Source organism: Nothobranchius furzeri, chromosome 5, assembly GCF_043380555.1.
Source record: "Nothobranchius furzeri strain GRZ-AD chromosome 5, NfurGRZ-RIMD1, whole genome shotgun sequence".
Taxonomy (NCBI): Eukaryota; Metazoa; Chordata; class Actinopteri; order Cyprinodontiformes; family Nothobranchiidae; genus Nothobranchius; species Nothobranchius furzeri.
The window spans coordinates 49,605,628-49,621,668 of NC_091745.1; the positions used below are offsets into that span (position 1 = coordinate 49,605,628).

Below are 16,041 nucleotides of genomic sequence, written 5' to 3' on the forward strand. Positions count from 1 at the left end.
AGCCGAGCCTCGCCACCAGCCCAGAAGATCTGAAGGCTTTCTGAATGACATCACAACACAGCTCCTCTCTCTGGAACCGGCAGCAGATGAAAGCAAGAGGCTGAAAGCTGCGTCCAATTCTGGGTGTTTGTCTAACGTCCCTGAGAGGAGCCACTGGGGGCTGATGGAAAACGTGTGTGTGTGTGTGTTTCTATGTGTGTGTGTGTGTGTGTGTGTGCGTGCGTGTGCAGTTGCGCTGGAGTGTATGAGTGTATACGTGAAAAGAGAACACGCTGCACATGTAAAGGAGAGACGTGCAGGTGCTGGATCGTCCTACAGACTCCGTATGTTCTGGTGTTTCATGTGTGGAACTGGAGGTTGGAACTTCATGTTTCTGGAGTAAGGGGGGTTTGATTTCTGGTACTGGACCTGATCATGGCGTCCCAGAGCATGGTGAGTCAGCAGAGGTCGGTAGTGCATGCTGTAAGGAGTGTTGTTGACCAGAATGGTTCTGTCCTCGATCTGCAGGATCTGGATGCCGTGCCTCACCACTGATGACACACAGAACTGGCACAGCTGCACAAGAAACACAACATAGTAACTAGATTCATTACTACGACTTTATGGTCATCTCCTGCCAAAAGGCAAGAAGCAGGACATCAGGATGGATTCTAATACAACATGTCTGTTCTTCAGTCACGTTTGTATCTATCTGACCACACCTTAGAGGTCACATGAGATAATCCCCAATCAAACAGTAGATGTTTTAGTTCATAACGGCTGAGTGAACTTCCTGTAAGGAACGCTTGGCCTATCATTCCGTTCTGGTACATTTTAATGGGGAGAGCTGTTTGAACTAGAAGTGGTCTGGCTGTCCAAAGTGCTGGTGAAGAACAACCCACCATCAGTAAACTCACCAGACCACCACCGCTCTGAACACACAGCAGCTTGGTTTCCTACATAAAGAACCTCATTCAAAGAGCAGGACTGACTGCTTTCCTCACCTTCTGTTTCCCAGGAAAGGCTCCTAAGGTGACATCCACCTCCACGTATCCCTCCTCATCCAGAGTCAGCACCACTGAGTTTGACCCCTCCTTCCACCGAGGAGATGTCAGGTCGTGAACTAGCTTCAGAGCTGTGGACTTGTGGACGGTGTTGGTGTGGGCCCAGTAGATACCGATCTGGAAGGCTTCCTAGATTACATGAAAGGAGGAGGAGGTGAAGCTTAACTCCTGACTGAATGGCAGTTTAAACTCGACCTCTATGATCTCAGTGGGTTATAATGATCACATGTAACGCTGTAATGGTTGCCTGAGTCATTGGGCCCTGCTGCACCATTACACAAGCCAATCACATCTCCTGCTACCAGTTTTTACCAACATGGTGAGTTTGTTTGAAGGTGGAATATGGAACACGAACACCACAGTGACATCTAGTGTGTGGAGGTTGTAACTGCAACAAAATAACAAGGTTTCCAGTCGTTGGGATGCCAGGTTTGCTGCAGATACGTGAAATGTTTTATTTGGGTCCATCTGCTGTCGGCTTCACCTAAACACTCTGGTTTTAGATCTCCTATGGCTGCTCTTCCTCTCAGAAGGATGACCACATCTGCGCTCAGAAGAAGCTGCTTGGCTTGCCTCAGAGCAAGCCTCGCTGTGCCGAGTGGACTGTTGGTGCCCTCTACTGACTGCTAGATGTAAACGTACACCCAGTGTCACAAATAACACACACCTGGAGAAGTTATGCTGTGTGGTGGAGTTGCTAAGGCTAACTGCAACTAATGCTAATGGTTAGCTTCTACTAGCCCAGACGTTGTTTCCTAGACACAAAACCCACAACAGCTTTCCCCGTCGTGAGTCCAGATGGGTGAGTCCATGAATGTTAGTGACAGTGTGATGTAGATCTGTCAGGCTTTTCTAATCCTGGAGTTTCACCGTCTGTTTTCTATCAGAAGCTACTGCAGGAGGTAGGTGTAGGAGACTATTTTCATGTCCAGCCTGCATGAAACACTCAGTGACCCGTTAGAATCAGAGATAATAAGTAAAACAGGTAATTCAGTGTTCCACATCAAACCAGATATCACCGAAGGTGTGTGGAGGAGAGAAAACCCACAATAAACTCAAACTTGTGGCAGTGAAGCTTAAGGGGAGTCTAAGTAAACGTCTACCTGCATCACATTACCTTGAAGTTGGGAGGGACGACGACTTTGCCAGCAGGTATCTGCAGAATGATTTTCTCTCCTTCAAAAAGCCAGAGGTCCCACTGGGAGTTGTTGGCCAGGAGCGCCCAGGGCAGGAGCTCCACCAGCAGCGTGTTCAAACCAGACTTCCAGCGGGACAGCTTCACCTGCATGGGACTGTCCCACTGGTTCAGAGGCTCCAGCACTGACCTGGGTGTAGAAAATCCCTTTAGTACCACCAGAGGAGGGGTTATTTTCTTTATATTTATGTTTGGCAGAAGCCGTTTACATCGGGAGGAACACGCCAGAGCAGATATGGGTCACAAGTGCAAGCACAGAGGGAAGGGCAGGCTTGATGCTCTGTGAAGAGCTGGCTCATCTACACAGACAGGGACTCATGTTCTAGTAGCTCAGTAGCTCATTCCACCATCATGGAAGGGAGCTTTTAGCAAAAGGAAGTCCTGAATACTGAATGATCAACTATTATTGGCTACGCGTTTACTACTAATTCACCTGGTAGCTGAGCCCAAACCCACTCAGAGGCCCAGCAGATCACCCAGAATCATGCACATGAAACCATAATCAAGGTTTGACTCAAGAGGAAGATTGGTATTGATATTCGAGGAATGACGGGCCTTTATTTCTGGTTCCACTGGTGCAGAAAACCCAAAACAGTGCAACAGATACCTGCAGGGCCGTGTTCAGCCTGCGGTGTGTTAGCACTACATTCATATTAAAACTGTGGAAGTTGCCAAGCAACACATGTAGCAGAATTAAATCCATGCAGAAACGTAGCAGCGCTGCTGTAGAGCAGAAGTACGGGGTTTCAAAAACCAATAAAACGTGTATGAAGAGCTTTTATAGTGACAGATCATCAACACGATGACAACGATCACACAGACTAAACAAACATGGAGAGAGAGAGGGCCTGTCAACAAGTTACACAACACAAACCCGTTCAGAGACCAGTCCACACGGCATCTGGGATCACACGCTGGCACACTGAGACACCAACAAACACACCATCCTTCTTCCACCAACTCACTCACACAGCAGGCCTCTCAAAGCAGCCGTGGTCTCATGGGCTCCAAACAGAGCTGGAGGCCAGAGCAGAGCCAAACAAACATTTTCCCACATTTTCTCTCCAGTTCAAAGCCTCAAACACGACCTGCTCTTCCCTTTCCCACAAGGCCACCTGGACTTGGATCAAGCCACCAACCTGCCAAGTCAAACTTGTCACACACCCCGACTGGGAACAGCTTTCCATCACTGTGTACTGGTGTGTGTGTGTGTGTGTGTGTGGTTAAACAGGAGGTTGACCTGGAGGCTGAGGACAGCGAGGATCATAAATCAGATTACACAGCTCACAGGAAGGTAATGTGCTCACTGGCTTCTGTAAAAGTTTCAGGGTTTTATTCATGGAAATACTCCAATAACTACAAGATGTTTGTTTAATGATGGCGGAGGCGACCCGCTGCCATTAAAAACCAGCAGAGAGGGAAAATAACATTTAATACTTCCAGCTTCCTAAAGACGCAACCATCCCCCTCAGCTGGTTTCTCAGCTGTTCGACCGAGGCGCTCCTTACGAACACCATCGGGGAAAACGACATGAAAGAAAAATGCACAGATGAATACGCTGCTCCTGCCCGCCCCCTCAGCTCTCACTTCTGTTCTGCGTTTAAAGATGGAGATAATTCACTTTTAGTTTTTCTGGAAGCTCCTCCAGAGTGCAGGATCCTGGGTTTGAGAGTGTGACATTTACAGTTGACCTGTGTGTGTGTGTGTGTTCAGCATTTAGAATGGAACAGTCAGACACAAGGCTCACATATCCAGCAGGACTCTGTGGTTGGCTCTTCCACTGCTGCCATCCAGATGTGACTGGTTTGTGATAAAAGACGAGTCCCAGAGTGACATGTGCAGACAGTTTCACACGAGTCTTTTCCCCGCCGTCATCCCTGAGCCACGTACGCTGTAGTGCAGAGCTGTGTGTGAAACTGGGACTGAGCGCTCGAACTGCTGGGGACTACGGCTCCGGTCTGATGCGTGGCTCTGAGCCGGGTTCAAACTTTTATTATGTGAACAAAGACGAAAAGCTTTCTCATTAAAGGAGTCCTTGCACAATGTTGGAGGAGGAACGCAGCAAGAATCTTACAACAGAAAACTAAAAACAATGGTGGAGGGTCTTGTTATGAAATGTGAGATTTAATGCTTGCTGTGGCAGAGCTCTAATAAAACCATAAAGAATTATAGATGTTGACTCAGTTGGGTTATGAGGTGTCATGGTGCCTTGAAGTGACAAACGTGCAGGATGAGTGTGAATCTGGCTTAAAGCTAACATCATGAAGCCCGGAGCTCTGCAGACAGCTGCTGCAGGATGCCAGCTGGGACGGGAGCCGATCTCCACAGGGTCAGGCTGCTTGAACTCTTCTCTTAGAGCGAATCAGAAGGTGAGCTGTTTGGGTTGAAGGCCAAATTTCAAAGGAGCCGACACAGTAACGTTCAACAACGTTCATCTAATGAAATGAGTGCCGTTCTGGCTGCTCTCGTGACTGCCTGTACCTGTTTTTGTCTACATGTGTGTGTGTTTAACCTTGGTCAGGTTGTGTTTGCGGAGTCAAGTTCCTATGCTCTGGGTCACTGGAGCGCTGGCAATAAAGCTTATTCTGATTCTGATTCTGAAGAAATTTGTGAAGGTTGAGCGGTTTGTGGGTTTGTGTCGGTTGTGCGTCACCTGGACATCTGATAAACAAGTCACAAACCTGTTTTAGGTAATTAAATGGTGCGATTCCAACAATCTTGTCTCTTTAAAGAGCCACCAGTGGGACTCGGCCTTCTGGTCATGTTAAAGATGAGTGGCTCTCGTCACACCATGGTGAAACGACTTCTTCACATTTGACCTGTGGGGAGAGGTGGGCTGCAGCAGTGGCTGCCCCGCCCCGCCCCGCCCCACCCTGTCCCAATCCAATCCAGGTGAAATCAAAAGGTTTGAGTTGTTTTTACAGTACTGCTACAACTACATCCCATGAGAACATCACTCAGCTCAGATGTAATGTACCTGTCTGTGTCTTTGGTCACGTACGGCCACGGGGGCTCCGAGGAGGCCCTGGGACCGTAGAAATCAGTCAGGATGTGCTCCGGGTTTTCCTCATTTCCACTCTTATTCACTATCTGCTTGATTAGGCTGGTGGAGATGGGAACAGCGCAGTGAGAAGCATCTTCATCCTCCCTGAGGGAAAACAGCACAAACACAATCAGCACAGAGAGACACTTGATCTGCTGCTTTCTCTGGTTGAAGCCACTCATGCAATCAGAGCGGATTCCTGCTGCCTAAGCATTTAATCTGACGGTCCAGATTAGGAGCACGTTTACTTAGATTACAGCAGAGAAAATCCACTCTTTTATTGGACTATAAAACAAGACATCTCTGGACGGCAGCTAACTGTTTCCAGCTAACTGTTCTCTTCAGTCAACTGAAGCGACCTGGGCTGAGCTCCACGTTTACCCCGAGACCTTGAAGTGGGTTGAATCTGTCTTCGGTTAGGGGTTTCACTTCATGGCTGCAGTCCTGTCTTACAAACACTAACTCAGAAAGATCAGAGAGAGAGCTAAATGGGAGTAAATAATCCTATTGGACAGCCTCAGCCCCGGTCGCTGCTACAAGACCTAAAAAAGAGGCGAAATCCAAACGGTGAAATAGCAGCTAGAATGTCGCTGGGCAGCATCCAGCTCCACTTGGCTAAAGCGCAGCATTCCCCATAACCCTGTGCAGCCGTTTGTTAACAGAGCCCATTGTGCTATAAAGGGAACACGGGGGTTGTAGCTCGTAGGTCTGCGGCAGGGCCGAGGAGAGAGACGAGGTGTTGACAGGAAGCTTTTCATCCAGAGTCGTCCCTGAGGGGGAAACTGGAAGGGCTCCTGACGGTAACCCTCCATTGTCTAATGTGGTGGCCAGGATGAGAACATAACAGATCTGGTTAAAGCTGGTCTGAGTGTCTGGTGTCGCAGACCGCAGTTCTGTCCTCTACCTCGTCCATTAAAGTCCACAAGTATGTGTAATTACAGGAAGGAAAGACGAGCCGGTGACCAGCGAACATTCAGGCTTGGATCCATCCGAGAGCTCTGTACATGTGTGCATGTTTACAGTTGTGGCTTGCAGAGTGTGTTTGTGAGGATGGAGAGGGATGAGCGATGGATGGAGTCGGGAGGGGGGTCACAGCAGGGACCAAAAGGCAAGTCTGAGTGGTTTGAAGCAGTTTAGACGGGGGGTGGAGTGTAAACACACGAGAGCGTTGTGGTTGCAAGACAAGACGCTCACTTGTTTCTGAGCTCATTTTTCAGCACGCATGAAAAGGATTTTAGTAAAACAACAGTGGCCAAATACGTTCCCAGTCACTGGACGGCCACTTTGGTTCCTTCACTGTAGCCGAAGTCAAAACAAACGTTGTCACCAGATATCTAAATACAACAGTTACGGGGAAAAACAATCCCACACAGCGCTTTATTTAGACTTCATCAGTTCTCCCTAAGAAGCTGCACTAGATCACAGAGGCAGCAGAAATGACAACAGCACCAAGCTGTCAGCAGGTGTGATTCACCACAACACCTGGAGACCACCGCGCTTTAAAACGCTGGTGTCACATCAACTATTCTCAGGTGATTCTGTTCAGACAGGTTTTAATAAAGCCAGGGCTCTCACACACCTTAGGGGTGGGCGTGGCCAACCACTGGGTAGCTGGGTCGGCCACACCCACAGGGAGAGACGGGCCACACCGCTGAATCGGGTGAGAAAACCTGAGGTGAATGAATGAAATGAGGATTTCTGATGGGTCTTTACTTTACGACCAGATAAAAACACACCAGAACGTGTGATGAAGAAAGATGGATGCTTTTGGATATTATGGGGTCGTTTGATCCCGTTTCATCCTGATCACAGAGGATACGGCTGCAAAAGTCACACACCATCTCTTAGTTAACCAACACAACGGCCACACACAGACACACACACACAGCTGCTCTCTGTTATGGCCCATATCTAAAGGAGGTCCAGCCTGACATGCTGCAGCCAGCACAGCTTACTGCTCCTCTGAAATGTGCATGGATTCCCTTGGACGGTGCCTTCATTACCGGCTCACAGAGCCAGAATGTGCTGGGAGGAGATCTTTCTTTCTTCAGTAGAATGTAAGCAGTCCAAACCCCGTCTAGAGCTAGCTGCTTTAGTACAAGCCGAGTTTGTCTGGCTGGCACCGAGGACGGAGGCAGAAGAGAGGACTGTTTGATCAGAGGGCAGCGTGCCGACTGCTGCTGGTCAGGACGGTGGTTCTTTTCACCTTGTTCAAAAACCGAGAGGACATCAAAGAGGTTTAACATTCCTTTAAGGATCTCTTAGGTACGCCACGACCACACTCATCATGAGGACTCTTATCATAGGCAACGGCTTTTAGAAACCCTAAAACTTTTTTCACTGACCGGGCCTGAAAGGTGAGATGGTGGGTGAGGTTGGCCTCGGTGTTTAAAAGCGGTGCCTGGTGGCCACGTCCATGGATCAGCTGGCTTTCGCTCAGGCCTAGACTCCTTTTCTCTACATGGACGATGAGCGGGTCCGGCAGGTGGCTCCGCATGACGAAGAGTGGGCTGAAGACCACCTGCAACAGGACAGAGGGACAATAGGAGCATCACAACAACCCCACACAAGGATGTAATAGTTCTGATCCATATGAACGTTAGTCAAGATTCTCCATCTTCATTCAAACGTCCAAACTTCAGGTCAAAGGTCAAAAACTGCTTCAGATACATTATTCCTTTTATTAGATTAGCCTCAAACTTAAAACCAAAGAAATTGTGTGTGTGCGTGCATGCGTGTGTGTGTGTGTGTGTGTGTGTGTGCGTGCGTGTGTGTGTGTGTGTGTGTGTGTGTGTGTGTGCTATGCCACTCACCACTCTTTGCTGCATGTGAGATTCTGGTTCAACAGTGATGAGAGAACACCAGACATAAAGCAGAGACCCAGAGGAACAGGCCACCTGAAGGAAGACAAGTGAACAGGTCATTTAACCACTGAACCAGGATCAGGTCGTGTCCCGGGAGAACTCCAGCGTTTTTCAGCAGGATGCAAAAGTTTGTTCAAACCGCTGGTAGTTACGATTAAAAATGTCAGTTAGAATATCATCCAGGAGAGAAGTGAAACAAGGTTACGGGATTTACAGGAAGTGTGCAACAGCTATTTACACAGGATGAGGCAGGGGCATACATTTTATTGAATCCAAAACCTTTAGAACCAATTATTGGAACTCTAAATGGCTTTGGTGAGCTCAGTGACCCTTGACCTCCATACACAGGTGAATCCACTCATTTAAGGAGCCAGTTGTAAGTTTCCCTCCTCTGTGTATATTCTCTGAAGAGCAGCAACATGGGGTCTGAAACAACTCTCACATGAGCTGAAAACAAAGATTGTTCTCCATCATGGTTTAGGGGACACCGAAAGCTGTCTCAGAGATCTCAGCTTCTGTTTCCACCGTTAGGAACATAGCGAGGAAGTGGAAGACAACAAGCTCAGTTCAAGTTTAAGCTCCAAGTGGCAGACCAAGAAACATCTGGGATAAACAGAAGAGAAGAACGGTGAGAACAGTCAGAGACACCCACAGACCAGCACCTGAGACCTACAGCATGATCTTGCTGCAGATGGAGTCACTGTGCATCGTTCAACTACTCAGCACACTTTACACAAGGAGGTGCTGTATGAGAGAGGGATGCAGAGGAAGCCTTTTCTCCACCCACAGCTCAAAAAGAGCTGCTGGAGGTCTGCTAAAGCACATCTGGATGAGCCAGCTTCATTCTGGAATAAGGTGCTGTGGACTGATGAACGGAGAATCAGCTCCTCTAAATCCGAGACCATGGTCTTGAGTCGGAAAAGGGTAGAATGCATTCTCCAGGTCAGGGATGAGGTCCTGCCTCAAGTGGAGGAGTTTGAGTATTTTGGGGTCTCGGACTGGCCCAAGTAGCTGGGATGAGGGAAGTCTGGGCATCTTGGCTTAGGCTGCGGCCCCGCGACCCGACTCCGAATAAGTGGCTGAAAATGGATGAATGGGCTGATAAACCTAAAATTGAGTTATTTGGGCATAACAAGGGCGTTATGCATGATGGGAAAAGAACACAGCATTCCAAGAAAAACATTAAAACATGGTGGTGGGCCCATCATGCTGTGGGTTGTGTGGCCAGTGCAGGGATTGGGAATCTTGTTAAAGCTGAGGGACGCATGGATTCCACTCAATATCAGCAGATTGTGGAGACCAATGTCCAGGAATGAGTGATGTAATGTCCAGCAATGGTCAGTTTTAGGTACAGTTTGACCATTCAACATCAATTCAACATCTGGTCAAAAAGGAGACACAAGACTGCATGTGTTCCCTTTAAATTGGCCTGCCTTCATCCCATCAGCTCAGAGCCTGCAGCTCTGAACACAGATAACGAAATGTCAACAATAACATTCTCTCCTCAAGGTCCAATCTTTCAGGTTTTCATGCCTCCATATAAGGAACACTCGCAGCCCGGATTAGTTGCTAAGTCAAAGAATGATTTCTTAAATTAAATATGAACTTCTACAACTTATAAGCTAGATAATAATTAAATAAATTGTTTGTTTATTACTACTTATAATAATTATAATATAATGAAATGTTTCATTAATCTGTGCTCAGTGATTGAAGTTTGAAAGGAATGTTATGTTATGATCACAGTGATTGAAATATGTTTCAGCATGTTGATATGACAAGGTCATCACCATTTGCACTCACACAAGGACAAAGTAAAGTTAAGTTAAACTCATGACACATAGATAGCCCTTTACCCAGATCAGAGCTTCTGGATCAAAGAAGGCGTCTTTCTGAGATTCTTGGTAATATTCCTCAAACTTGTCAACCTCTGGTTGGCTACACAAATCATAACATGAGAACATCAAAACCGGATCGCTCTCGGGTGATCTCTCAGTTCTAGAGAAAGCTTCTGACCGGCCATCTGAAGCAAAACCCTCTTTAACCATCAAAGTTTTTGACACGTCGTCAAAACCTTTTTGCACCTGCGAAGCTGATACTGCAACAGTTCCTGCAGAACAAGCTGATATTGTTTAGACTCCTTCAGAGTCCCAGACGCGCAGTACCATCCGACTGTTGTGACCTGGAGACATCTCTAAGACCGGTTTAGTGGGGCCGCAGTTTCTTCTACGGACCTCAGTGCCTGGAAGTCCGAGGACTTCGACATTCCGGATCCACCAAGAGGGTCTCCGAGAATGGGTGAAGTAGACACACAGATAGCGTCTGATGTGTTTTGATAATAATCAACTTCATAGCTTAACGCAAACCAAATTATTTTACACCCAGAACTCAGCTCTCCTAGATAAGGAAGTTCTGACTAACAGGGCATTCACACATTGGTTCATACATCACCTTTAGTTCCATCCATCACAGTAAAATGTTAGTTAACTTGTCATGTTTTAATTGTTTGTAAAATAAATTCTTACTTTCATAAACCTGACTCTTTTCTGAATCAAAACGAAGTGTGTACAATCTTCTGATGAACACAGTAAAGACCAAGCAGGGTTGATATTCTATATTTAGATAGAGTATCACAGCTTATTGGTCGTAAGTAGAGGTAATATTGAGCTCTTAAACCACTCAATTTACCAAACCCTACAGTCACAAAGCTGTAGCTGCACCAGGGCTGGACCTTTCAACAAGACGACCCTAAACACTGCTCAACATCTACTCAGGCCTTCATGCAGAAGAACATGAGGCTGTTATTTCTGCAAAAGGAGGATCTACTAAATATTGAGTTCATTTCTGTTTTGTGGAGCCCAAACTTGTCTTTTTTCATGATGCAGGATTGGACGCCTAAGCTGTCTCTGTGCTCTAAGTATGAAATGATCACTTTTGTCCTAAAATCATTGTTTCTTGGCTCCTTTAAGCAGCAAAACTCCCCGGTGCAACATTATGGCCGTGGCGACTGAGAGCCTTGAGAGCCAGACCATGTGGTATTACAGGCAGTAAATTCACAGCGAGATCTAAAAGCTGAGAATGTGCCCACCGAAGACTGAGCTCTCCTAACATGTCAGTGGTGTTTGTCCCAGTTGGTCCTCGCTCCTCATTAAGGCACAAAGGAGCCAAAACACATTATGGAGTAGAGTTTATGACAGACGGGGGACTTCCTTTACTGCTGGGGACAGCAGAGTTACTAGTCCGTCCTGATTTATGGGCTTTGTTGGGATGAGGGGAAGTAGATTTGGCAAAAGGATTGCATAAAGGCCTGATCCAGTGAAAAACACTTGCAAATAAGGTCATGACAACCTCCTGAGCTTTGTTCATAGTACAGGAACATGGAAAAAGATTACACGTGAAGCAGGAGTTTAGGGGAGGGAGATAAGGGAGAGGAGTTCCTTCAGATGGATCACTGATACAGAAGAAGACGAGGAAAGAAGGAGTTTCTGGGTGGGACGGCTGGACAGACTTGATGCCATGAGGGGTAATGGGTGGGGGGATAAAAGATAAATGAGTGGGCTGAAGTAAAAAAGGGAGGAAACAACAAAGTGAAGTGACAGGAAACAAGACCCAGACAGAGATGTGAGGAAGCAGCTACTAGTCCAGGCAGCTCTGTACTCCTCATGTGTCATGAATGACTAACCTAACAAGAAGATAACAGCAGACAGCGCAGCTAAGTATGAGATGATCAAACCCACATTTGGAGGCTAATAAAGAAATGAGAGAGGAACAACTAGGAGCAAGGCTAGAGCTGGCTCTGATCCAGCAGTGTGAAAGTGCCTTCAAAGCCTTTCCCTGTGCCCACATACCAGCCAGTGTTTCCTGTTTATGGTTAGTGTTGTTATGAGAGAGCATAAGCGGTTCTCTGCCTCTCAACAGGCTCAGGTTGAGGGTTGGAGGGCTTTGTAAGCCTATCTAAGTGGAAGATCTCAGTCTGTTTCCTAACAGCGACAAGCAGAACGGAAGCTCGGCAACCGTGGCCACCCAGAAGAGGAGGATCCGGTCACATTTGATGGTCCAGTCACCAGCTCCAGACGTGTAGGGATGGAGAGCTAGGGCTGGTGTGAGCATCTTTCCTGTCTGGCTTCCACATTTATCAGCTGCCTTTCATCTGCGTCTCTATCAAACGCATCCTAGAGCTAGGGCCGCTGCCCCTCTCCTGTCTGACCTCTACAGCTAACCCCAACCCTATGCAGAAGATATGAAGGCCTACAGAGAGTAGATAATCTGGTTATTACAGAACCTAATCTGGGCGGTGATGGGCCTGTGTGTGCTGTGGGAGTAGAGTGTGATGACGTAAGACCTCAAGCCATCAAGTCAGTAGAAAAAAACTGTAAAACCTGAACTGGGATTAACCATAAAAGTCATGTAAAGTCCCCCTTCCTGTGACCTGTTTAAACTCTGAAGGATGTCTCCCTGAGAGCTCCAAACGGTGCGGGGCTACACCAAAATCCCATAAACGTCTATGAGGAAATGTTTTAGGGAGTTTTGCCCATGAAACCCGTTACCAGATCTCATAATGATCCTGACTGAACTGGAACTCGCATGTGTTCAGTGCTGCACTGGGACAGAACCACAGACGGATGAGAGGAAACAGCATCTGTGATCTTCGTAAAAGCTCTAGGTTAGGGGAAACATCTCAGAGTTGGGTCATGACCTTCTACCTGTACTACGGAGCTGCTGATGTTCTTGTCCCTCCTCTCCAGCTGAACATCCTGGGACCAGTCCTCGTCCCCTTGTGCCCTCACACACAGCTCTGTCATCTCAACATCCTCCAGCACATAGGAAGGCAGCTTGGCTCCTGCCTCCAGGCAGTCACAGTGCTCTCTGACCACCGTCTGTCCATCAGGACCGACGTAGTGCTGCACAACTCGCAGCTCAATGTCCTGAGTCAGGTAGCTGCACATCACCTGCCGCCCACAGATGATCACCTGGAGGAGAAAGAAAGATGAGCATCTACGTTTAACATGCTTACCCGGCAGAATCCGCACATGTTCACCGTGCCAAGAATGTGATGTTTCCATTTCTATCTGAGTGCTGATGTCATGCATGTGTGGGCGTACGAATGCGTGCAAGAAAATATATCATGTCCTAAAAAGGAAATCTGCCCATAAATCCTGTCTTAGGTCTATTTATGGGCAGTGATTCAATACTTTTTAGCAGCTTGCTGAACATAAACACCATGTGATTCATAAAAACAGCATTCAGCATATCATGAAACGACTACCAAGCCACAGAGCATGAGGGGAACTCAGACGGATGGAGGTCGGCTTCCTGTCTGAAACTGCTGGACCACTATGGGGCTCCCAGTTGTGAGCTGGGTGGAACCAGTGCTAACCAGTGTAAACAAAGTTTGGGACAGAAGGAGAGTGTGTTTTGTCTGGGAGATGAGAGGTAGACGTGTGCAACACTTGACTCGGCCATCAGTCCATGGCATCTCTGCTCTTTCAGGGACACACACATATGCTCTTGTCCTCAAACATGATTCATCCCGCACACACTTGGTTTATGATCTGGTTTATGATTTCCTGTGATCTTCTCTGTGGATTGATGGGACACATTTTAGTTCTACAAAACAGATGACAAAAACTGACAAAAACAGAAAACAGTCTGTTTGCCAAGCAACCACTAAATCATGAGATCCAAGCAGGGGGTGGGAGGGGAGTGGTTTAGCATCACTAATCCTGACAAAAGCTATTGAACAGAGGCCAAGCTTTGAGCACAACGCTGCAGAAACAGTTTTATCTCTACAGCCTTGCATCGGTTATCTGCAGGATGCTGAAATGCCTCTGCCCTGCAGAAGGAGAGCGGTTTGGTCTGAGTGTGGCTAAAGCTGCAGCGGGGAGTCCTTCCTGACTTTCTGTTAGCAAACTACAGCAGGCAGTTAAACAAAAGTCTCAGAAGGTAATCAGGTCCATTCACAGCTGAAGGTAGCCACAGCCACCGTAGTTCATCTGACTGATTTAGATTTAGATCTACTCTGACGTTGCACTACGAGTCCTCACAAACAGGTGCAACAACCTAACTATTAGTCTTCCTCCTTATTAATGTTTCCACAGCTGCAGCTACTGGTGTTGCTGCAGGGCAGACTGCAGGTTATTTGTTGAACCTGAGGAGAAAACTAAGTGAAAAGCTTGATTACCTGCTTCTGGACACCATTAAGTGGCTCCACTTTGATGATGAGTGATGCGGTGCGTCCTTTGTAGTGGATGGTCCTCAGCAGAGTCCCTAAGTTGTCCACGCTGAAGGGCTCGGACCAGCGCCAGTTCCCCCATCCCTCGATGCAGATGTGCAGCAGCTGCAGGACGGGCAGAAGATGGAGGATGCAAACGAGAACGCAGAGACAGAAGACAAGGTCAGGTCAGGCTTCTAGTGCATCAGCACACCCAACGACAGAGTACACACACTTTACACAATACCATACTAGAGTACACACACTTTACACAATACCATACTAGAGTACACACACTTTACACAACACCATACTAGAGTACACACACTTTACACAACACCATACTAGAGTACACACACTTTACACAACACCATACTAGATTACACACACTTTACACAACACCAAACTAGAGTACACATACTTTACACAACACCTTACTAGAGTACACACACTTTACACAATATCATACTAGAGTACACACACTTTACACAACACCATACTAGAGTACACACACTTTACACAACACCATACTAGAGTACACACACTTTACACAACACCATACTAGAGTACACATACTTTACACAACACCTTACTAGAGTACACACACTTTACACAATACCATACTAGAGTACACACACTTTACACAATACCATACTAGAGTACACACACTTTGAACAATACCATACTAGAGTACACACACTTTACACAACACCATACTAGAGTACACACACACTTTACACAATACCATACTAGAGTACACACACTTTACACAATACCATAATAGAGTACACACACTTTACACAACACCGTACTAGAGTACACACACTTTACACAACACCATACTAGAGTACACACACTTTACACAATACCATACTTGAGTACACACACTTTACGCAATACCATACTAGAGTAAACACACTTTACGCAATACCATAATAGAGTACACACACTTTACACAATACCATACTAGAGTACACACACTTTACACAACACCATACTAGAGTACACACACTTTACACAATACCATAATAGAGTACACACACTTTACACAATACCATACTAGAGTACACACACTTAACACAACACCATACTAGAGTACACACACTTTACACAACACCATACTAGAGTACACACACTTTACACAACACCATACTAGAGTACACACACTTTACACAACACCATACTAGAGTACACACACTTTACACAACACTATACTAGAGTACACACACTTTACACAACACCATACTAGAGTACACACACTTTACACAACAGCATACTAGAGTACACACACTTTACACAACACCATACTAGAGTACACACACTTTACACAACACCATACTAGAGTACACACACTTTACACAACACCATACTAGAGTACACACACTTTACACAACACCATACTAGAGTACACACACTTTACACAACACCATACTAGAGTACACACACTTTACACAACACCATACTAGAGTACACACACTTTACCCAATACCATACTAGAGTACACACATTTTACAAAACACCATAGTAGAGTACACACACTTTACACAATACCATACTAGAGTACACACACTTTACACAATACTAGGGATGAAACAATACCACTTTTTTCCCAAACCGATACGATACCGATACTTGGATCTGAGTACTCGCCGATACCGATTATCGATACTTCTACCACACAAAAA

The 16,041-nt window shown here is 46.5% G+C and overlaps 1 protein-coding gene across 2 annotated transcripts in view; it reads right to left on the reverse strand.

The window, feature by feature from the left end:
* The window catches only part of LOC107378864 (intermembrane lipid transfer protein VPS13B), a 462,085-nt gene that overhangs the window by 14,399 nt on the left and 431,645 nt on the right, over positions 1-16,041 (reverse strand). For both annotated transcript variants that reach the window (XM_015949323.3, XM_015949324.3), the window contains exons 47-54: positions 14,327-14,482; positions 12,849-13,115; positions 8,095-8,178; positions 7,627-7,802; positions 5,216-5,386; positions 2,161-2,368; positions 984-1,172; positions 409-555 (exon numbers count right to left, since the gene is read on the reverse strand). In XM_015949323.3, coding sequence (XP_015804809.3) covers positions 409-555; positions 984-1,172; positions 2,161-2,368; positions 5,216-5,386; positions 7,627-7,802; positions 8,095-8,178; positions 12,849-13,115; positions 14,327-14,482 — 1,398 coding nt within the window. The remainder of the gene's footprint in view (positions 1-408; positions 556-983; positions 1,173-2,160; positions 2,369-5,215; positions 5,387-7,626; positions 7,803-8,094; positions 8,179-12,848; positions 13,116-14,326; positions 14,483-16,041) is intronic.